This window comes from Anastrepha obliqua, chromosome 4 (assembly GCF_027943255.1).
Source record: "Anastrepha obliqua isolate idAnaObli1 chromosome 4, idAnaObli1_1.0, whole genome shotgun sequence".
NCBI classification, from domain to species: Eukaryota; Metazoa; Arthropoda; class Insecta; order Diptera; family Tephritidae; genus Anastrepha; species Anastrepha obliqua.
In genome coordinates, this window is record NC_072895.1 from 77,248,901 (window position 1) to 77,266,430 (window position 17,530).

The 17,530-nt window shown below is 37.0% G+C and overlaps 1 protein-coding gene across 19 annotated transcripts in view; it reads left to right on the forward strand.

Annotated features, from left to right (window-relative positions):
- The window catches only part of LOC129245563 (dystonin), a 181,339-nt gene that overhangs the window by 129,188 nt on the left and 34,621 nt on the right, over positions 1-17,530 (forward strand). For all 19 annotated transcript variants that reach the window (XM_054883795.1, XM_054883803.1, XM_054883804.1 and 16 more), the window contains 5 exons: positions 2,764-2,910; positions 3,491-10,947; positions 12,180-12,405; positions 12,464-14,423; positions 16,807-16,984. In XM_054883795.1, the coding sequence (XP_054739770.1) occupies positions 2,764-2,910; positions 3,491-10,947; positions 12,180-12,405; positions 12,464-14,423; positions 16,807-16,984 (9,968 nt within the window). The remainder of the gene's footprint in view (positions 1-2,763; positions 2,911-3,490; positions 10,948-12,179; positions 12,406-12,463; positions 14,424-16,806; positions 16,985-17,530) is intronic.

Consider the following 17,530-nt stretch of genomic DNA (forward strand, 5'->3'; position numbering starts at 1 on the left):
TTCTTACACATCTTGATGAAAATTTGTCTCTTAAGATAATTTTTCCGACTGTTTCGTGACCTACCGCACATCCAACGCGGTTTTTCGTCAATTTGTTTCACCAATGACCTTTCATTGGAGTGTTTTAACTATGACCTATTTTCATGTTCTATGCGACTTATAATGTTGTACGATTGCATTATCCTTGCATAAATATAAAACATTTCAGCCGTTTGTTTTGCCGATTTTCCTGTATGGTATTATAATAAGCTATGTGTATACTATTTTCACTCGCACGATAACCCGGCATTATTGCAAAAACTTTTTTTATTGATGCGATGTAGTCAACAATATGAATCATAGCAGCCGGTTCTATGTTACCGGAATGACTCGGGTTTTTCCCGACCAACGGCTGCCGTCCCTTTTTCGCTTCGTCACTGCGAGGAACGTACAACTTTCCCGCACGAAGTCCACGGTGACCCTCTTCACCACCTGGACAAAGGAGGTCAAATTGCAACTTAAGGTAAAGGTCGACGATACACCAATTTCGACCCCAAAATCGTGGGAGTTACCTTCGACAGTTTGCTCCCTTTCTTTGCGCATACAACCGCTTTTGCCACAAAAGGGGCAAAGATAAAGAAATGTTGCTATCGACATTTAAGGCAATAGGCCGACCGGTTTTAAACTATGCTGCATCTGTCTGGTCACCTGGAACCAGTGATTGGCAGTAGACGAAGCTACAGACTTGTCAAAACACTGCCATTAGGACTTTGACGAGATGTCTACTGTCCCCATTTCAACACCTACACGACGAGGCCTATATGCTCCCTGTGAGGGAGCACAGCAAACGGCTCAGTAAGCAATTTCTGTTAGAGTGCTACCGCAGGTCCCACCCATGCAAACACCTGCTTGAGCCAGAGCCGCCAACTAGGCACGTCAGGAGGCACCTCCTCAATTACGCCGACGAGATCCAGGACAAAACAGACAGACAGCTACTGGATCGGGCGTTGGATAGACAGACAATCAACGCCAATCATCGGGAGACTCCTACCACCTTCTTAAACTCCCGACCCCCGAATGCCGTTATCGGAGTTTGCTGGTCCTACTGTAAGATGAGCTATGGTAGACGAAGACAACCGGTGATTTACACTACACTAAACGCTGAGCTTAAGCTTAGTCGGTACCTTTGCCTAGTTATGGCTGCGGCAGTCGTTGGGGGCTTTCCTCACGTGGCGACTAAACGTTTCTTCGAAACTTGCGCTGATGTTTTATCCTTTTTATCGAATTTTAATATACCTTTCAACCAAAAAAAAAACTGTTTTGCCTAATTTTTCGTCCGTGAGAGTAGTACAGTACTTGTTAATGACTAATATGTGTTAATACGTACATATAGTATGTGAAATACGGAAGCTTTTAAGTTGTCGCCAAACGGGGCAAGGAAAGTGCTTTCAGCAAGTCTGTACAGCTGAAAAAATTCCGGAAAGTAAATGTAAAAACAGTTAACAACATGCTTGCAAGTTATTCTCCGGAAACAATCGAAAGCTAACTTGCATATAACTTTCTGAAACTACTTTTTGGCTCTTCACAATATGAGATTGTTGGTCCTGCTGTTGTACTTTTTCAAATTAATTTTCGAGTGTATTGCCAAATATTTTGTTGTTTCGCTGTTTTTATTATGGGCATGAAAATGATTGGCGATGATGATATGGAATTTCGGAGGGAAACGTTGGGGAACAAGGTGATATTAAAGAATAACACATTTTTGTGGAAATAAATATCTCGGTCTTTATTTTATGGCTCGAATAATTGATTTTTGGATTCCTTACTTTTTCAATATTGACAGTTCTAGAGGTTTTAGTTCGCGAATAAGGGAATATAATATTTATTTGTGATCGAGTATGAACTCGTAATTGTTAAAAATTGAATGTATATGCTGCGTATGAATTATATATATAATATTCCTGAATTATGATATTCACCATTTCTTTTATGAAATTGTCGTAATTCGTTTACTCTAAGCGTTTAATGTAACATATTCTAAGCATGAAAGTATAATGTATTTTGCGTTTTATTGCTTTGGTAAGTGTACATTTTTCATATGCATTATGTTTTATTTTTGAATTTATAAAATCTTATGTTACATTTTTTATATTTTCAGCTTCATCGTTTCAGACTTATGCCCTTAAATTGTCAACCAACTTATTTAACTTATTTTTAATCTTCTAACTTATTTTTAATCTTCTAACAATGCACTTTTTGAAACTCGTAGTTTGTTGCTTGTTTTAGTTTACTTATTTTATTTGCTTATATATTTGCATGGCTTATTATTATATATACATATATTCACAGACAAATATTTTATCATTAAGGTATGCTTTCTTCGCATGATTTTATTCGATTTTACCAATTTTTGTTTTCAATTAAATTTAAATTTGAATATATTATGGTAATTATAAATACGAGCGTAAAATCTTTTAAGTTGGTTGTGAACAGCTTTTTACTCATCGTTTTGAGCCAAAAAACGAACCACCCATAATAAAAGTAAAATATCAAATGTTGAAAGGCCTTGCTAATTGTTTATATGTTAATATTTACAATATTGGAAAATCCCAGACATGTGGTTGTTTACACATACATAACTTCCATTATGTTCAGCGAGGGCTCCCGATATTTAATAACGTTTCAGTTTTAGTAATGATATATTTTCATACTCTTTCATTCGTTTGTTATGAACCAAACACAGCGCTGTAGTATCTATCTAATATTTTGATTTCTTGTATTTAGCAAGCCGTCTTCGAAAAATTCAACACATGTGAGGAATGTGTCAACGAGTTCCTCAAGTGGGTCAGCACAATTGAGTACAAAATTTCCAATGTTGGCGGTCCTAAAGAAAAAATCGATGAGATTCGTAATCAAACCAATATTTTGCGGGTAAGTCATTTTACACAGACAAATTTCGAAAATCGATATTTGTCTGTTACTAGAGATCAATTCTAGTAAATCTGCATTTTTTTCAAGGTTTCAGTTAGGACCCAAGAGATTCGTAAAATTATTAATATTAAAATGTTTATCTTTGAATACCTTTGAAGATTTCAGCCGGATTTGTTTAAAGAAATGTATTATTTTAAAGTAAATGTGCCAAATTTTTATATATTATATTATATCTTAAATATTTCGGCACTATGTACCCAAAGCCGGCGCGATAGCATAAAAAATATTGCTAAATTTACTTCATATAATTTTTTTTTTTATTGGCATATTCAAATACTTTTATAGACATATAGGTATAATAGTTTGTCGGACCTTTGCCCTCACTGAAACTTTGCAATCCTCATAAACCTACTATTGTTCTGGTCGAAAACTAAAAATACTCGTACAGACTTACTAAAATTGAGCTCCACTATTGGAAACAAATAAATTTTTTCACGTGTGAGAAACATTGTGACAGCGTGTTATATGTACATCTGACTATACATTTTATCTATCCTTTTTTTGTATTTTATTTAAACAGCAAATAAAAGAAGAAATTGATGGACAGCAACGACCAGTTTCCTCGTGTTTAGAACAAATACGTCAAATTGTTCTGACAGGGGCTGACGTTCTTTCTGCTCCTGAGGTGTCAACTCTGGAAAATGCTGGTAGAGAGTTGCGTTCAAGAGTTGATCGTGTCAGCGATCGCGCCTTGCGCTTGCTACGACGTCTCGAATCTATTCGTGATGAGCTCACTAAATTATGTGGAGAGCTAAGCATTTTCTTTAATTGGTTACAAGAAGCCCGACATACACTTGAAGATAAAGAGCAATCATTATCCGACTTAAAGAATCTTTCTTTACACGGTGATTCTATACGTGAGTTTGTAAGTGATGTCATAGGCCATCAAGCTGATCTACGATTTGTAACTATGTCAGCGCAACGTTTTGTAGATGGAAGCAAGGAATACTTGGCCATTTTAAATGATTTTCGCACAGCATTACCCGAACGTTTGCCTCATATCGAGCCAATATCAAATGCAGAGAGTCCTATTCGTCAAGAAGTTTCATTAATATCCACTCAATACAAGGACTTGTTGCATCGTGCCAATGCATTGCAGGACCGTATATCTGGACTATGTGGATGCCAACGAGAATTCCAAAATGCTATTGATAAGGCAGATGAATGGATTCGTAATGTACAACCCCGAGTAGCACGTCTTATAGCAGAACCAATTTCAGGAGACACAAAAGTTGCTTCCGACCAAATGAATGAAGCAAAAGCACTTCACAATGAGTTGTTATCTAATGGACGTTTGTTAGATAGTGTTGATCAAACTTTAGAAGATCTAGTAAAAATATTGGGTAGCCAGCTCAGTCCATCCGTATCTAAAAATTTGGAGAAGCCTGCACTAGAATTGAAAGCCAAATACGTAAATATGCTTGACACATTTGGTGAACATTGCAAGCTGCTTGATAAAACATTGGTACAATCTCAAGGGGTTCAAGATGCTCTCGAAAACTTAGTTCTTTGGGTAAATAAAGCTGAAGATATGTTCAAATTGCAGTTTCGTCCCGCTTCGCTTATCAAGGAGCGTTTGCAGGAGCAAATACGTGAGCATAAAACTCTATTAGCGGATGTAAATTCTCATCAGGCAACCATTAGCAGTGTACAAACTTCAGCAAAACATTTAATGGACTCCGCATCAAATGCACGTATTGCTAAAAAGGTTGAATCCAATCTGAAAGCTACAACTGAAAAAGTAGATAAACTAGTAGAAAAGTTGTACAAACGAGGAGAATTTTTGGAAAACGTTTATAGTCAATTGCAAAAATGTTTGGATGGAATTGTATGTACCGAACGAGATCTTCATAATTTACAAGAAATTATAAATAGTCTAGACGCAAATAATTTACCAATAGATACATTATTTTCTCGCACAGAAGAAGCTATACGCCAAAAGGACAGCAAAACTTCAGCATATGAAAATTGTGTTAGTAGTTGTAAAGACTTAATTGGACAACGTGATGTTACCGATACTAGTCCCTTACGAGACCGAATAAAATCATTAGAAAATTTGTGGCGAAGTATAAATATTACATTGGATGAAAAATCTAAACTTTCAAAGCTGAAAGCGGAACAGGAAGTGAAATATGAAAACATGAAAGAAGATGTAATGTCATGGTTGACTCAAATGGAAGGCCTTTTAAATAAAATGAGCCCGGTTGCCATAGATTTGAAGGTAATTCGGCAACAACATGATGAGCTTAAGCCGCTAATACACAAGCACAGAGATTTTAGTGTGCAAATCGAAAAAATTAATGATATTGGGGCTCAGTATGATGCACTTCTTCACCCAGAAAGTCCAAACCGTAAAAAACTAACTTATAGTCCTTCTAAAGGAGTAAGCCCCTTGCGCGCTACACCTGGTGATCGTAGGAGTCCGAGCCCTAATAAAGGCGGAGTTCTGTCGTCACTATCTACTGGCCGCAGATCATCTCAAGATGGTTTTCAAATATCTGAATTCTCCCCAGTTCAGCAGCAATTAAAAGAGATTAATAATCGGTTCAGTTTAATTGGTGTTCGTTTGACAGATCGACAAAATGAGATCGATAACATGACTGATGAAATACGAAAACAGTATGAAAATTTAAAAAATTTATCGTTATTTTTGGATCGTATTCAGCGCCAAGTTCCGAAAGAAATAGCCTCAAATAAAGAAGAAGCTGATCACTGTATTAAACAAGTACGAAAAGTTCTCGAAGAAATGTATGAAAAGCAAAGCTTATTAGACACAACCAAAGTACAAATCAAAGACATCCTTCGTCGGAAATCGGGTGTAACTGGCGCAGATGAATTAAGACTAGAAAATGATAATATAATTGAGAAATGGAAAAGCTTAAACGATGTTTGCAAACGGCGTATAGAGTTTTCAGAAAAACTTCGAGACTTTTTAGATATACACAATAATTTATCTAACTGGTTGCATAGTAAAGAAAGAATTTTAACCGTTCTAGGTCCTATTTCTACAGACTCGAGAATGGTTCAGAGTCAAGTTCAGCAAGTACAAGTTCTCCGAGAAGAATTTCGAATTCAGCAACCTCAGTTGAACCACTTTCAGGAAATTGGTCTTGATATTCTGAATCACATATCAAACCCCTCTGAGAAAGCAAATGTAGAAAAGAAATTAAAGGATATCTTAAATAAATGGGAGGACCTGGTCTCTCGCCTAGATGATCGTGCTAACAATTTGGGCGGAGCTGTTGACAGCAGTAAAGAGTTTGATGACGCTGTTACGAGATTACGAGAAGCATTGCAAAGTATCAGTGACAACTTAGACGAATTACCTAAAGATGGCGACCATCAAGAAAATTTGCGTCAAATTGAAAATCTGGATCGTCAGTTGGAGGGTCAACGATCATTGCTTGCTGACGCTGAACAATCAGCTGTATTACTTTGCAATATTCTTGGCGACTCCGCTTCGCGAAATGATGTAAATTCAAGAGTATCTGCGCTAGCGAAACAGTATCAGGCTTTGCAACGAAAGTTGGATACGAAAAAGGCAGAAACTGAAGCATCGTTACGAGATAGTCGCCATCTTTCCGAAAATTGTACAAAAATGCTAGGCTGGTTGTCGGGTGAATTGTCCAATTTGTCTGAAAAACTTCTGTTATCGGCTCATAAACCTACTTTACAACATCAAATTGATACACATGAGCCTATTTATCGGGAGGTTATGGCTCGCGAGCACGAAATTATAATGCTTACGAACAAAGGAAAGGAATTGTCTGATCGACAACAGCACCACTCAATAAAACGTGATTTGGAACGAATTCAACAACTGTGGGATAAACTTCGCAGAGAGGTATCTGAAAGGCACTCTCGCCTTCAAACAGGCATGGAGCATTGTAAAAAGTATTCGCAAATGTCAGAAACATTTTTATTATGGTTGCGAAAAGCAGAAGATAAGTTAGCCAACTTGGTGCCTGGAAAACTATATAAGTCAAATATGGAAAATAGCTTGCGTGATATACAGACACTTCGAAGCGAAGTGTGGAAACACTCGAACGAATATGAGACCACTAGGGGATTAGGAGAGACTTTTATAAGTTACTGCGATATTGACAAAGATCCGATAAAATGTGATCTGCAAGATATTAAGGATAGATGGGAACGACTCAACAACGATTTGATTACTAAAACACAAGATATCGAAAATTGCTCACGACGCTTATCTGATTTCAATGACAATCTTAGAAGTTTGGATCACGCAGTGGGCCGATGTGAAGATCGTTTAGCTGCTCATGATGCACTGGGAGGTGCAGCAAAAGACCCTAAGCTACTAGAACGAGTGAAAGCTATACGTGATGAATTAATGAAATTGGAAAAACCTCTCAATGAATTAAAATCTACGGCGAAAACTATATCTCTGGAAAGTTCTACAGCTGGAGGTGATACGGGTCATTTGAGTAATGAAGTGGACAACATGCTTGATCGCGTGTCCGATTTAAAACGTCGTCTAAGTAATCGCTTCGATGAATTACAATCTGCTGCATCGACCATATCGAAATTAAATGAAGAAATTAAATTGTTTTTATCTGATCTAAATAATTTAGAAAAAGAGATAGAAAACTTATCACCACCTGGTCGCGAAGTTAACATAGTTAGATCACAGCTAAAAGATATATCTGATATACATTCAAAACTCGAACATATGTCAAATTTGGTAAATGGTATGGAACGTTCATCATCCTCACTCATTGATTCCGGGATTACCACCGAAAATCAAATTCCTGCCCAAATTTCCTCAATACGTAAAACGCTTAATCGCTTAGATAACCAAAGCCGCAATCACGAGCGTAATTTGGAAAATACGCTAAAAGCGTTGCTTGAGTTTTTCGATGTAAAAGCACGTGTGCTGGATGACTTGAAACGCGTAAAACTGGAATTTAATAATTTTAAGCCTGTTAGTTCGGAGCTAGATCAAATTCGTCGGCAGCAGGAAGATTTTCGTGATTTTCGAAATCTGGAAGTAGATCCTCTGGGACAGAACATTAGCAAAGTAAACAACACCGGCCGAGATTTAGTTAGATCAGCAGGTAGTGGTGTTTCGACAGCTGTCATTGAGAAAGATTTAGAAGTTTTGAATGATAGTTGGAATAATCTAAAGGAATTAATGAATGAACGTGAGCGCCGTTTGGATGTTGCTCTTCTACAATCCGGCAGATTTCAGGAAGCCTTGTCGGGACTTTCTAAATGGTTGTTTGATACGGAAGAAATGGTGGCAAATCAAAAGCCACCTAGTTCCGATTATAAAGTAGTTAAAGCACAGCTGCAAGAACAAAAGTTTTTGAAAAAAATGTTAATGGACAGGCAAAACTCAATGTCTTCTCTTTCATTAATGGGAAGAGAAGTAGCCAATGTTTGTGAGCCTTCTGAACGAGATTCTATTGAAAAAGAGTTGAATAATCTTGTGAAACGTTTCGATTCTCTCACCAATGGAGCCGAACAACGAGAAAATGATTTGGAAGCAGCAATGGAGGTTGCAAAAGCATTCCACGATAAAGTAACTCCACTTGAGTTGTGGCTAGATGGTGTTGAACGATCAATAAAAACTATGGAGCTTGTTCCAACAGATGAAGAAAAAATTCAAAATCGCATCAAGGAACACAACGCCTTACATGGAGAAATTCTTTCTAAAAAAACAGGCTTTACGAATTTGGCAGATATTGCTGGGCAGCTCATGCATTTAATTGGTGAAGATGAGGCCATTCAGCTGGGTGAGAAAGTGCGTAATATAACAGATCGGTATACTGGCTTAGTTGATGTCAGTGAAAATATTGGTGCCTTATTAGCTGAGTCTCGTCAAGGTCTAAGACATTTGGTAATAACGTATCAAGAATTAGTGGGCTGGATGGAAAGAATGGAACAAGAACTAGCAAATTTCAAACTAATTCCAGTTTATTCGGAAAAGCTAATGGAACAAATGGATCACTTGGTAGAGTTGAATGAAAATATAGCAAGTCAGGCCCCAAACATTGAATCAACAGTTGATTCAGGCTCCGAATTAATGAAGCACATTTCTAATGATGAAGCTTTGCAATTGAAAGATAAACTAGACGCGCTTCAACGTCGATATGGCCAATTAGCGACACGAGGAGGCGATCTGCTTAAAAAAGCTAAGAATGCACTTCCATTGGTACAACAATTCCATGATTCACATAAGCGTTTATTGGAGTGGATGCAAATAGCTGAAAGTTCGCTCTCAGCAAGTGAGCTTTGTCAAGCGGATATATTACGTTTAGAAACGGAATTGGTAGAAATGCGCCCTGTTATAGATAATATTAATTTATTCGGACCACAATTATGTCAAATCTCTCCTGGGGAAGGGTCAGCTTCAATTGAAAACATTGTAATGCGTGATAATCGACGTTTCGATGCAATTGTTGAGCAAATTCAACGTAAAGCGGAACGGTTTCATCTAAGTACTCAACGTGTGAAGGAAGTTACGGGAGATATCGATGAATTGCTTGAGTGGTTCAGGGATATGGACGCAACGTTGCGCGAAGCTGATCCACCTGCAATTGAGCCAACGTTGGTACGATTACAGTTACAAGAACATCGTACAATTAATGATGATATCTCGAGCCAAAAAGGGCGGGTACGAGATGTAGCTGCTTCATCAAAAAAAATTTTACGGGAATCACCTCAAAGCGAATATATAGCATCTCTTCGTGAAAAATTGGAGGACTTAAAAGAAATTGTAGATTCTGTTGCCCAACTGTGTGGTGAACGCTTGGGCATTTTGGAACAAGCATTACCCTTGTCTGAACATTTTGCAGATTCACATAATGGTTTGTCAAGTTGGTTTGACGATATGGAGCAAAAAATGTCGAGGTTCAGTATGCCAGCCTTGCGCCCAGATCAAATAACGACCCAGCAAGATAAGAATGAACGTCTTTTGCTTTCTATTACTGAGCATAAACCACTGTTGGATAAGCTCAATAAAACTGGTGAAGCTTTAACGGCTCTTGTATCGGATGATGATAGCGCAAAAATAAATGACTTCCTTGATACAGACAATGCCCGTTATGCAGCACTTCGTCTCGAGTTACGTGAACGACAACAAATGTTGGAAAATGCTTTGCAAGAATCGAGCCAGTTTTCAGACAAATTAGAAGGGATGCTTCGAGCATTGGCTAATACTGTCGATCAAGTCAATCAACTGGACCCTCTCTCAGCACTTCCACAGAAAATAAGAGAGCAGATGGAGGACAATGCCTCATTAACGGATGATTTGGATAAGCGTTCAGATGCTTTTACGGCTGTTAAAAGAGCCGCTGATGAAGTGATTGCAAAAGCCGGAAACAAGGCAGATCCTGCTGTGCGTGATATTAAATCTAAGCTAGAACAACTTAACAGTCTCTGGAACGATGTCCAAAAGGCTACTAAAAACCGTGGCAGTTCACTCGACGATATTTTAAGTGTGGCTGAACCATTTTGGGAACAACTCAATGGGGTTATGGGTACGCTCAAAGATCTAGAAGAGACCTTGTCTTCACAAGAACCTCCCGCTGCTCAACCACAGGAAATACAAAAACAACAAGTTGCACTACAAGAAGTGCGATATAAAATTGATCAGACTAAACCAGAAGTGGAACAAGTGCGCCGCAATGGGAGCAATTTAATAAATATGTGCGGTGAACCAGACAAGCCAGAAGTAAAAAAACACATCGACGACCTAGATAATGCATGGGACAGTATTACAGCTCTATACGCAAAACGTGAAGAAAATTTAATTGATGCAATGGAGAAAGCAATGGAATTTCACGAGACTTTGCAAAATTTGGAAAAGTTCTTAAATAAAGCAGAACGCAATTTTGAGGGACTTGGACCCGTAGGCTCTGATATTGATGTAGTTAAGAAGCAAATCGTGCAATTGAGAGAGTTTAAGGACGATGTTGACCCACACATGCTGGAGGTGGAAGCATTAAATAGGTAAGAACTGTATCCATACATATTTAGGTGAAATAAGTTTTTTTTTTGTATGTGTAGATATATAACTTATAAGCCAGGGGCTTAAAAATAGTTCGTTCAAAGCATATTTTACCCTACTATTGATTAAAATGAATTACAAAGCACCCAAAACTGGTTAGATCTTTTTTTGTAATGAAAGTAAATAAAAGAATAAAAGAAGGAAATAATATAAGTAAGATAAAAACTTTGGAAGGTTGGATACCAATTGCCGATATGAGATTTTAATAAAGTAGGTTTATCTCCTAAAAGCAGGTTTATCTTCTGGCAGAAAAGGTCACGTAAACTACAAATCATTTCAATATAGCAATAATAATTATTATAATTGCGCCTCATTCCATACTAGACAATTTGTAGAATTATACCATATATAAATTAAATCATACTGATCGGTATATAGCTTGGTCAAAAGTTATTTCATAATCATATGTTTCTATCACCGAAATTAAGGATAAAACCCTAATCAGTATGCACTTTTTTTTGGCGACATGCCGGCCGCAGTGCCCATTTATAGTTTCAATTCAAAAGTTTTCTTGCACGCAAAAAAATGTGGTAGTGATTCTGTATACGAATGCGAAAGAGTGCATTAGTTATACCAAACCATTTATTTTTTGATTATTTTACTCCGTAAGTTATTTTTACCTTTAATTTCACTTAGTATTAGTACTCAAAGAACGGATAATTTTAATCAGTTTGCTAATATTCTTCGTTCTCAGAATATTTCTAGCCAATTAACCTTCTTTGCCAATCTCTGCGGTAATATCTAAATTATAAGGATCGAGAGAACGAGAGGTGAATCTATTTAAGCTGTCCTCAAACAACTTATAGAAAAAGATTTCAAATAATAAAATATAATGACATGGCGTGTTCTATGGATAGAGAGAGATATGTAATGAGGCTGATAATAAATCGACTAGAATACAATTTTTATAGCGTCAGTCTCATTATTTCGTAGCCACACCTAAGACTATATTTCAAGCTACTTTGGAAGAGGAAGTATCTAACTTATGTATAGAAAATGTCTTATAAATTTTCACTTTTCCGTGAATAGAGATATGTATATAGTTCTGCATTATTTTTGTTATAAATTTGTCCGCTAATATGTATGTGTAGCATTTATGTGAATCGACACATTTTGCAGATTTTTCACAATATATGTAGTATTAAGCGTTATCAATTTTTGTGATTCTACGCAGGCAAGCCATAGAACTAACGGATCGCACATCTACGGAGCAAGCTGCATCAATTCGAAAACCACTGTCTATTGCAAATCAGCGTTGGGAAGCATTGCTGCGCAATATGGTAGAGCGTCAAAAGCAGTTGGAGCATGCCCTGTTACATCTGGGTCAATTCCAGCATGCCCTTAATGAGCTGTTAGTATGGATAGATAAAACAGATGTTACTCTGGATCAATTAAAATCGGTAAAGTATGAACGAAACCCATTTAAGGCATTCTCTCCTAAATTTATTATCACACCAGGTACCAGGTGATCCACAACTTTTGGAGGTGGAATTAGCTAAATTAAAGGTTATTGCTAATGATATTCAAGCTCATCGAAACTCGGTAGATACATTGAACGATGCTGGCCGTCAGTTGATCGAAACTGAAAAGGGTACGATAGAGGCTTCCACCACACAAGATAAATTACGAAAATTGAACTCAAAGTGGAAATTATTAATTCAAAAAGCCTCTGATCGTCAGCATGAGCTTGAAGAAGCCTTACATGAAGCACAAGAGTATATTGCTGAGGTGCAAGATATCCTTGGTTGGTTAGGTGATGTGGATGCTGTAATAAATGCAAGTAAACCCGTTGGGGGTTTGCCAGAAACTGCAACCGAGCAGTTAGAACGATTTATGGAGGTGTATAATGAGCTGGAAGAGAATCGACCAAAGGTAGAGACAATCCAAGTGCAAGGCCAGGAGTACATTAAACGACAAAACCATATTAAAGTACCTTCTAGCAATTTACAACACACCTTACGTACACTGAAACAAAGATGGGATGCAGTAATTTCGCGTGCTTCTGACAAAAAAATTAAACTAGAAATTGCATTGAAAGAAGCTTCAGAGTTTCATGACACTCTTCAGGCATTCGTGGAATGGTTAGACCAAGCTGAAAAACACTTAGCAAATGCACCACCGGTTTCGCGAGTTTTACGAACAATTCAGGATCAAATGGAGGAACATAAAGTTCTACAGAAAGACGTCAGCACTCATCGGGAGGCTATGCTATTACTCGATAAAAAAGGAACTCATTTGAAATACTTCAGTCAAAAACAGGATGTCATTTTAATAAAAAATCTCCTTGTTTCTGTTCAACATCGCTGGGAGCGTATTGTGAGTAAATCTGCTGAACGTACTCGTGCTTTAGATCATGGTTATAAAGAGGCACGAGAATATAATGACTCTTGGAATAGCATTATGCAATATCTTCACGAAACAGATACAATACTAGATCAAATAATAGAAGATGCAACGAAATCGAAGGAACCTCTCAGAATTAAAAAACTTATAAGTAAGTTGAAAGATGTGCACAGACAGCTGGCTACAAAACAAACAAGTTATGATGCAACCATACGCTCAGGTAAAAGTCTTTTAGAGCGGGCTCCAAAAGGAGATGAAACCACTCTTGTTAAAATGTTAACAGAACTTAAAGAAAAGTGGACAACGGTATGGTCAAAAAGCATTGAACGTCAACGTAAGATGGAAGAAGCGTTGCTTTTATCTGGTCAATTTTCTGATGCACTTTGTGAATTACTCGATTGGTTGAAAAAGGCCAAGACCCGTTTGAATGAAAACGGTTTGGTGCATGGCGATTTAGAAACTGTACAGGCATTAGTGGAGCACCATAAACATATCGAACATGACTTACAGAAACGTGCTGCTCAAATGCAGGGTGTGCTGAAAACCGGACGAGAACTAGAAAAATCTAGTGACAATAAAGAAATAGACCGACAACTTAATGAGCTTCAAATACTTTGGGATGAAGTAATAGAAGCATCAAAAAAAAGAAATGGTCGGTTGCAGGAGGCACTTAAAGACGCGGAAAAATTAAATAGAGAAATACATTCACTTTTCGATTGGTTAGATCATGCAGAGCAAAAGTTACGTTATGCGAAAAACGCGCCGGATGATGAAAAGATTACACGGGAAATGATCGCGATGCATAATGACTTTACAAAAGACTTGGAAAATCGAAAACACCAGAAAGCCCAAACTTTCCAATTCGCTGACGAAATCATTTATAAAGCATATCCAGATGCCATTCCAATCATAAAGAATTGGCTAACAATTATTCAGCAGCGGTGGGATGAAGTATTACAATGGTCTGTTAATCGAGAAGCGAAATTAGAACAGCATTTACAATCGCTTAAGGACTTGGACGACATAATTGAGGAACTTTTGGTCTGGCTCAATGGTCTGGAAGCAACTCTTTTAAGTAAGTTTTGGATTTTATTTCACATTTACAATTTTAATTATATATTCATTCGACTAAATAGTAAGTATTTACCATAACAGGCATTTCAATAGACTAAGTGATATTGACCGAGTTTAAGAATTCTCTTCAGCTTGTTTTACTTTCTTGGGCAAACTGAAAATGTAATATTTGATTCCTGATGGAGTTGCCTATTTATTTTTTCTTAAAAGTACTATTTTTCAAACTATATATACATAGTATTTAAAATACTTCTGAATAGGATTTGCAGCGCTGTTTGATAATTACTTTTCCTGTTGACTTTTTTTTTCGACCGCGGTGTTAAAAAAAATCAATTCCCTATAATGGATTACAAGTATCGTGAGACGTTTTTTTAAGTATGAATGAAGTAATTTGAGTTTTTAATTATTGTCCTTGGTAGTGTTTTTTTTTTTGCATAAAATTCAGATTCAGAGTGAATATAAAGTTTCTTTAGCGCACCTCGTTAAAATCACATATCAAATTGGTGTTTAACTCTTTTGGAAGACATTACGTTTTCCACCATTTCGCCATAAAAAAGTTCATTTAAAGCATTAAAGCACAACAAATATTTCTCCACAAAAAGTACTAAAAAGGATCGAATCGAAATAAATTTTTAAAATGTCATTTTTGTAATCGCGTATTTATTTCCCGGCACTAAATAAAAGCTAAGAATATTTTGTTATATATTTGTACTAAGCTAAAAATAAGAGTATCTTTTAATCGATGAAAGGCGTATAATTTTAATGGCAACACTAACTGTTAGTATTCCCGTATGTACTATTAGTACAGCCTGGTAAAGCTTTCCTAATACCCATTTAAGAGGTGATCCATATAGTGGTTACCTTTTTAAAATCCAAAAAGAATTAAAAATTTTTGTTCGAAATTAATTCAAACGAGCAAACATTCCCATTATTTATGGAACATGATTTCATACATATAGTTTCCTCGGCTGGCATCGCAGTAGCGTATTATGTAAACCAAGTTACACAAAATTTTGGTGACGGTTTCTGGCACCCCACAAAAACGTCTAACAGTTTCAACTCCGAGCCAGCTCGTTCGTCGAGATGGCTGATAACAGGAGATGCGAACATGGCGAGCATAAGATCGATGGCGGTATGATATGTGTGACATTGAGCGCCATCCTAATAAAACAGTAGGTCGTCAAAGTTCTTGGTTTCAACTTCGGCCACAATAAATCATGCGGGCAATGTTCACTGAAATGGCGTTTCCAGCAGCACCTTCAAAGAAAAATGGACCAATAATGCCACCGCTACAAAATCTACGGCCGAGATGAAAACGCGCTTCGTCAGAAAATATGAGTTTGATTTATTTAAAAAAAAAACGTACTGTTTGGGTTACATTGATTTTGGAAATAAGTTTACAATATTATCAAGAGCGTAAAGCGATTAATTTTGTTCTGTGGAAATATGGTACTAACTTTTTGTCATGATTTCAAACCGGGAAAGAGCTCCCACGGTTGAAATAACATATGATTAAAAAATACTATATAGAGCAGCTTGCCCAATAGCTCTTAATATCTCTATACGTTCTTGGTTACGTTATCAGTAGCTGTATTCTCTTTACATCCGACCTGTAAAAGAACACTAGGAAATTTAGCGAATTATGTGGACAGCAACAAAGCGAAATATCTTGCTTGAGCTGATGCAACTACTCCAATTGAAAGCTAATAAATATATAACTGATTAATAATATTGTGAAGTAAAAAAGAGCCCCTATTATCTATCGGCCGCCGTAGCCGAATGCGAAACACGAAAATGAGGAGAAAGTTTTTCAACAGCGGTCGCTCCTCGGCAAGCAATGGCAAACCTTCGAGTGTATTTCTGCCATGAAAAAGCTACTCAAAAAATATCTGCTGTTCGGAGTCGGCTTAAAACCGTAGGTCCTTCCATTTGTGGAACAAAATCAGGAAAATTGAAAAAAAAAATAACAGTTGTTGCAAATTTTAAAAACAAAACGCAAATTTAGGATGTATACTATTTCTTCACCTTGTATGGTTGCGCCTTGAATAACACGAAACGTCCAACTGCTGGAAATGAAATGAGATAAAATGCAACCAATGTCAGTAAATGTAAAACATAACCGATTTCGGGTGTTCTGTTGGCAGTTTGGATGCAAAAGAATACATTAAGTATCATAGAGTTAGGGAAAGCGTGACTACTATGTGTGCTTAACAAATACTCGCACATTTTCTATTTGTAACCGTTTCGCAGGTTCCTTTATTATTATTTCTATATATTACCATAAATACGAGTATCTTTACAAATTTCTCCGCCCTAGCCGTCTGTGCTTGTGCGTACGTTAACTTCAACTTGCCGTAATCTAATATGTTTATATTTTTAAATAGATTTGGAAAAGGAGACCTTGCCAGATGAAATTATTGAATTGGAAAAACTTATCGAAGACCACAAAGAGTTTATGGAAAACACTGCACGCAGACAAGTCGAAGTAGATCGTGCTTGCAAACCTAAGCAACAGTCTTCTAACTCACGTCGAAGTGTATTAAGAATATCCAAAACTCCAAAGTAAGTAATATTCTATATAAAATTTGTAATTATGCGGATCGCACGCTTAGTAATTTTTGAAACAAAATTTAACGATAGTGCGTTTTGTATTTTTACGGCTTCTTACTTTTATCTACTCCAAACATGTGATTACATGAGAGTCGCCACGTAAAACCAATAGGGAGTTTTCGCAAGCATAGGTAGACCATTGATCCTTACCCTAACAGTCGGTAAATTTAGTCTCCATGACGATATCTACACTAGGGCTGGTGGAATCTACTTGGAGCATATAATAAGGTTCTGTGTTACATGTTCCGTGGCTAAAAGATATATTAAGCTGCTCATGTTGCGATAGACGAACATCTAACCTTGATTTTAATCACTATCTTGTTGGCTATAAGATCTGTTCACGCCTCTGTGGGAAAAAGCACACACGTTTAACATCGCTTAAATCGCTTCTTTGCCCATATGATGCCGAAGGAACGAGGCGCGGAACAAATAGTCAGCATCACTTTGCTCGCATCACAACTCAATACTGGCACTGGCCTATATTAGGTTAGAATAAAG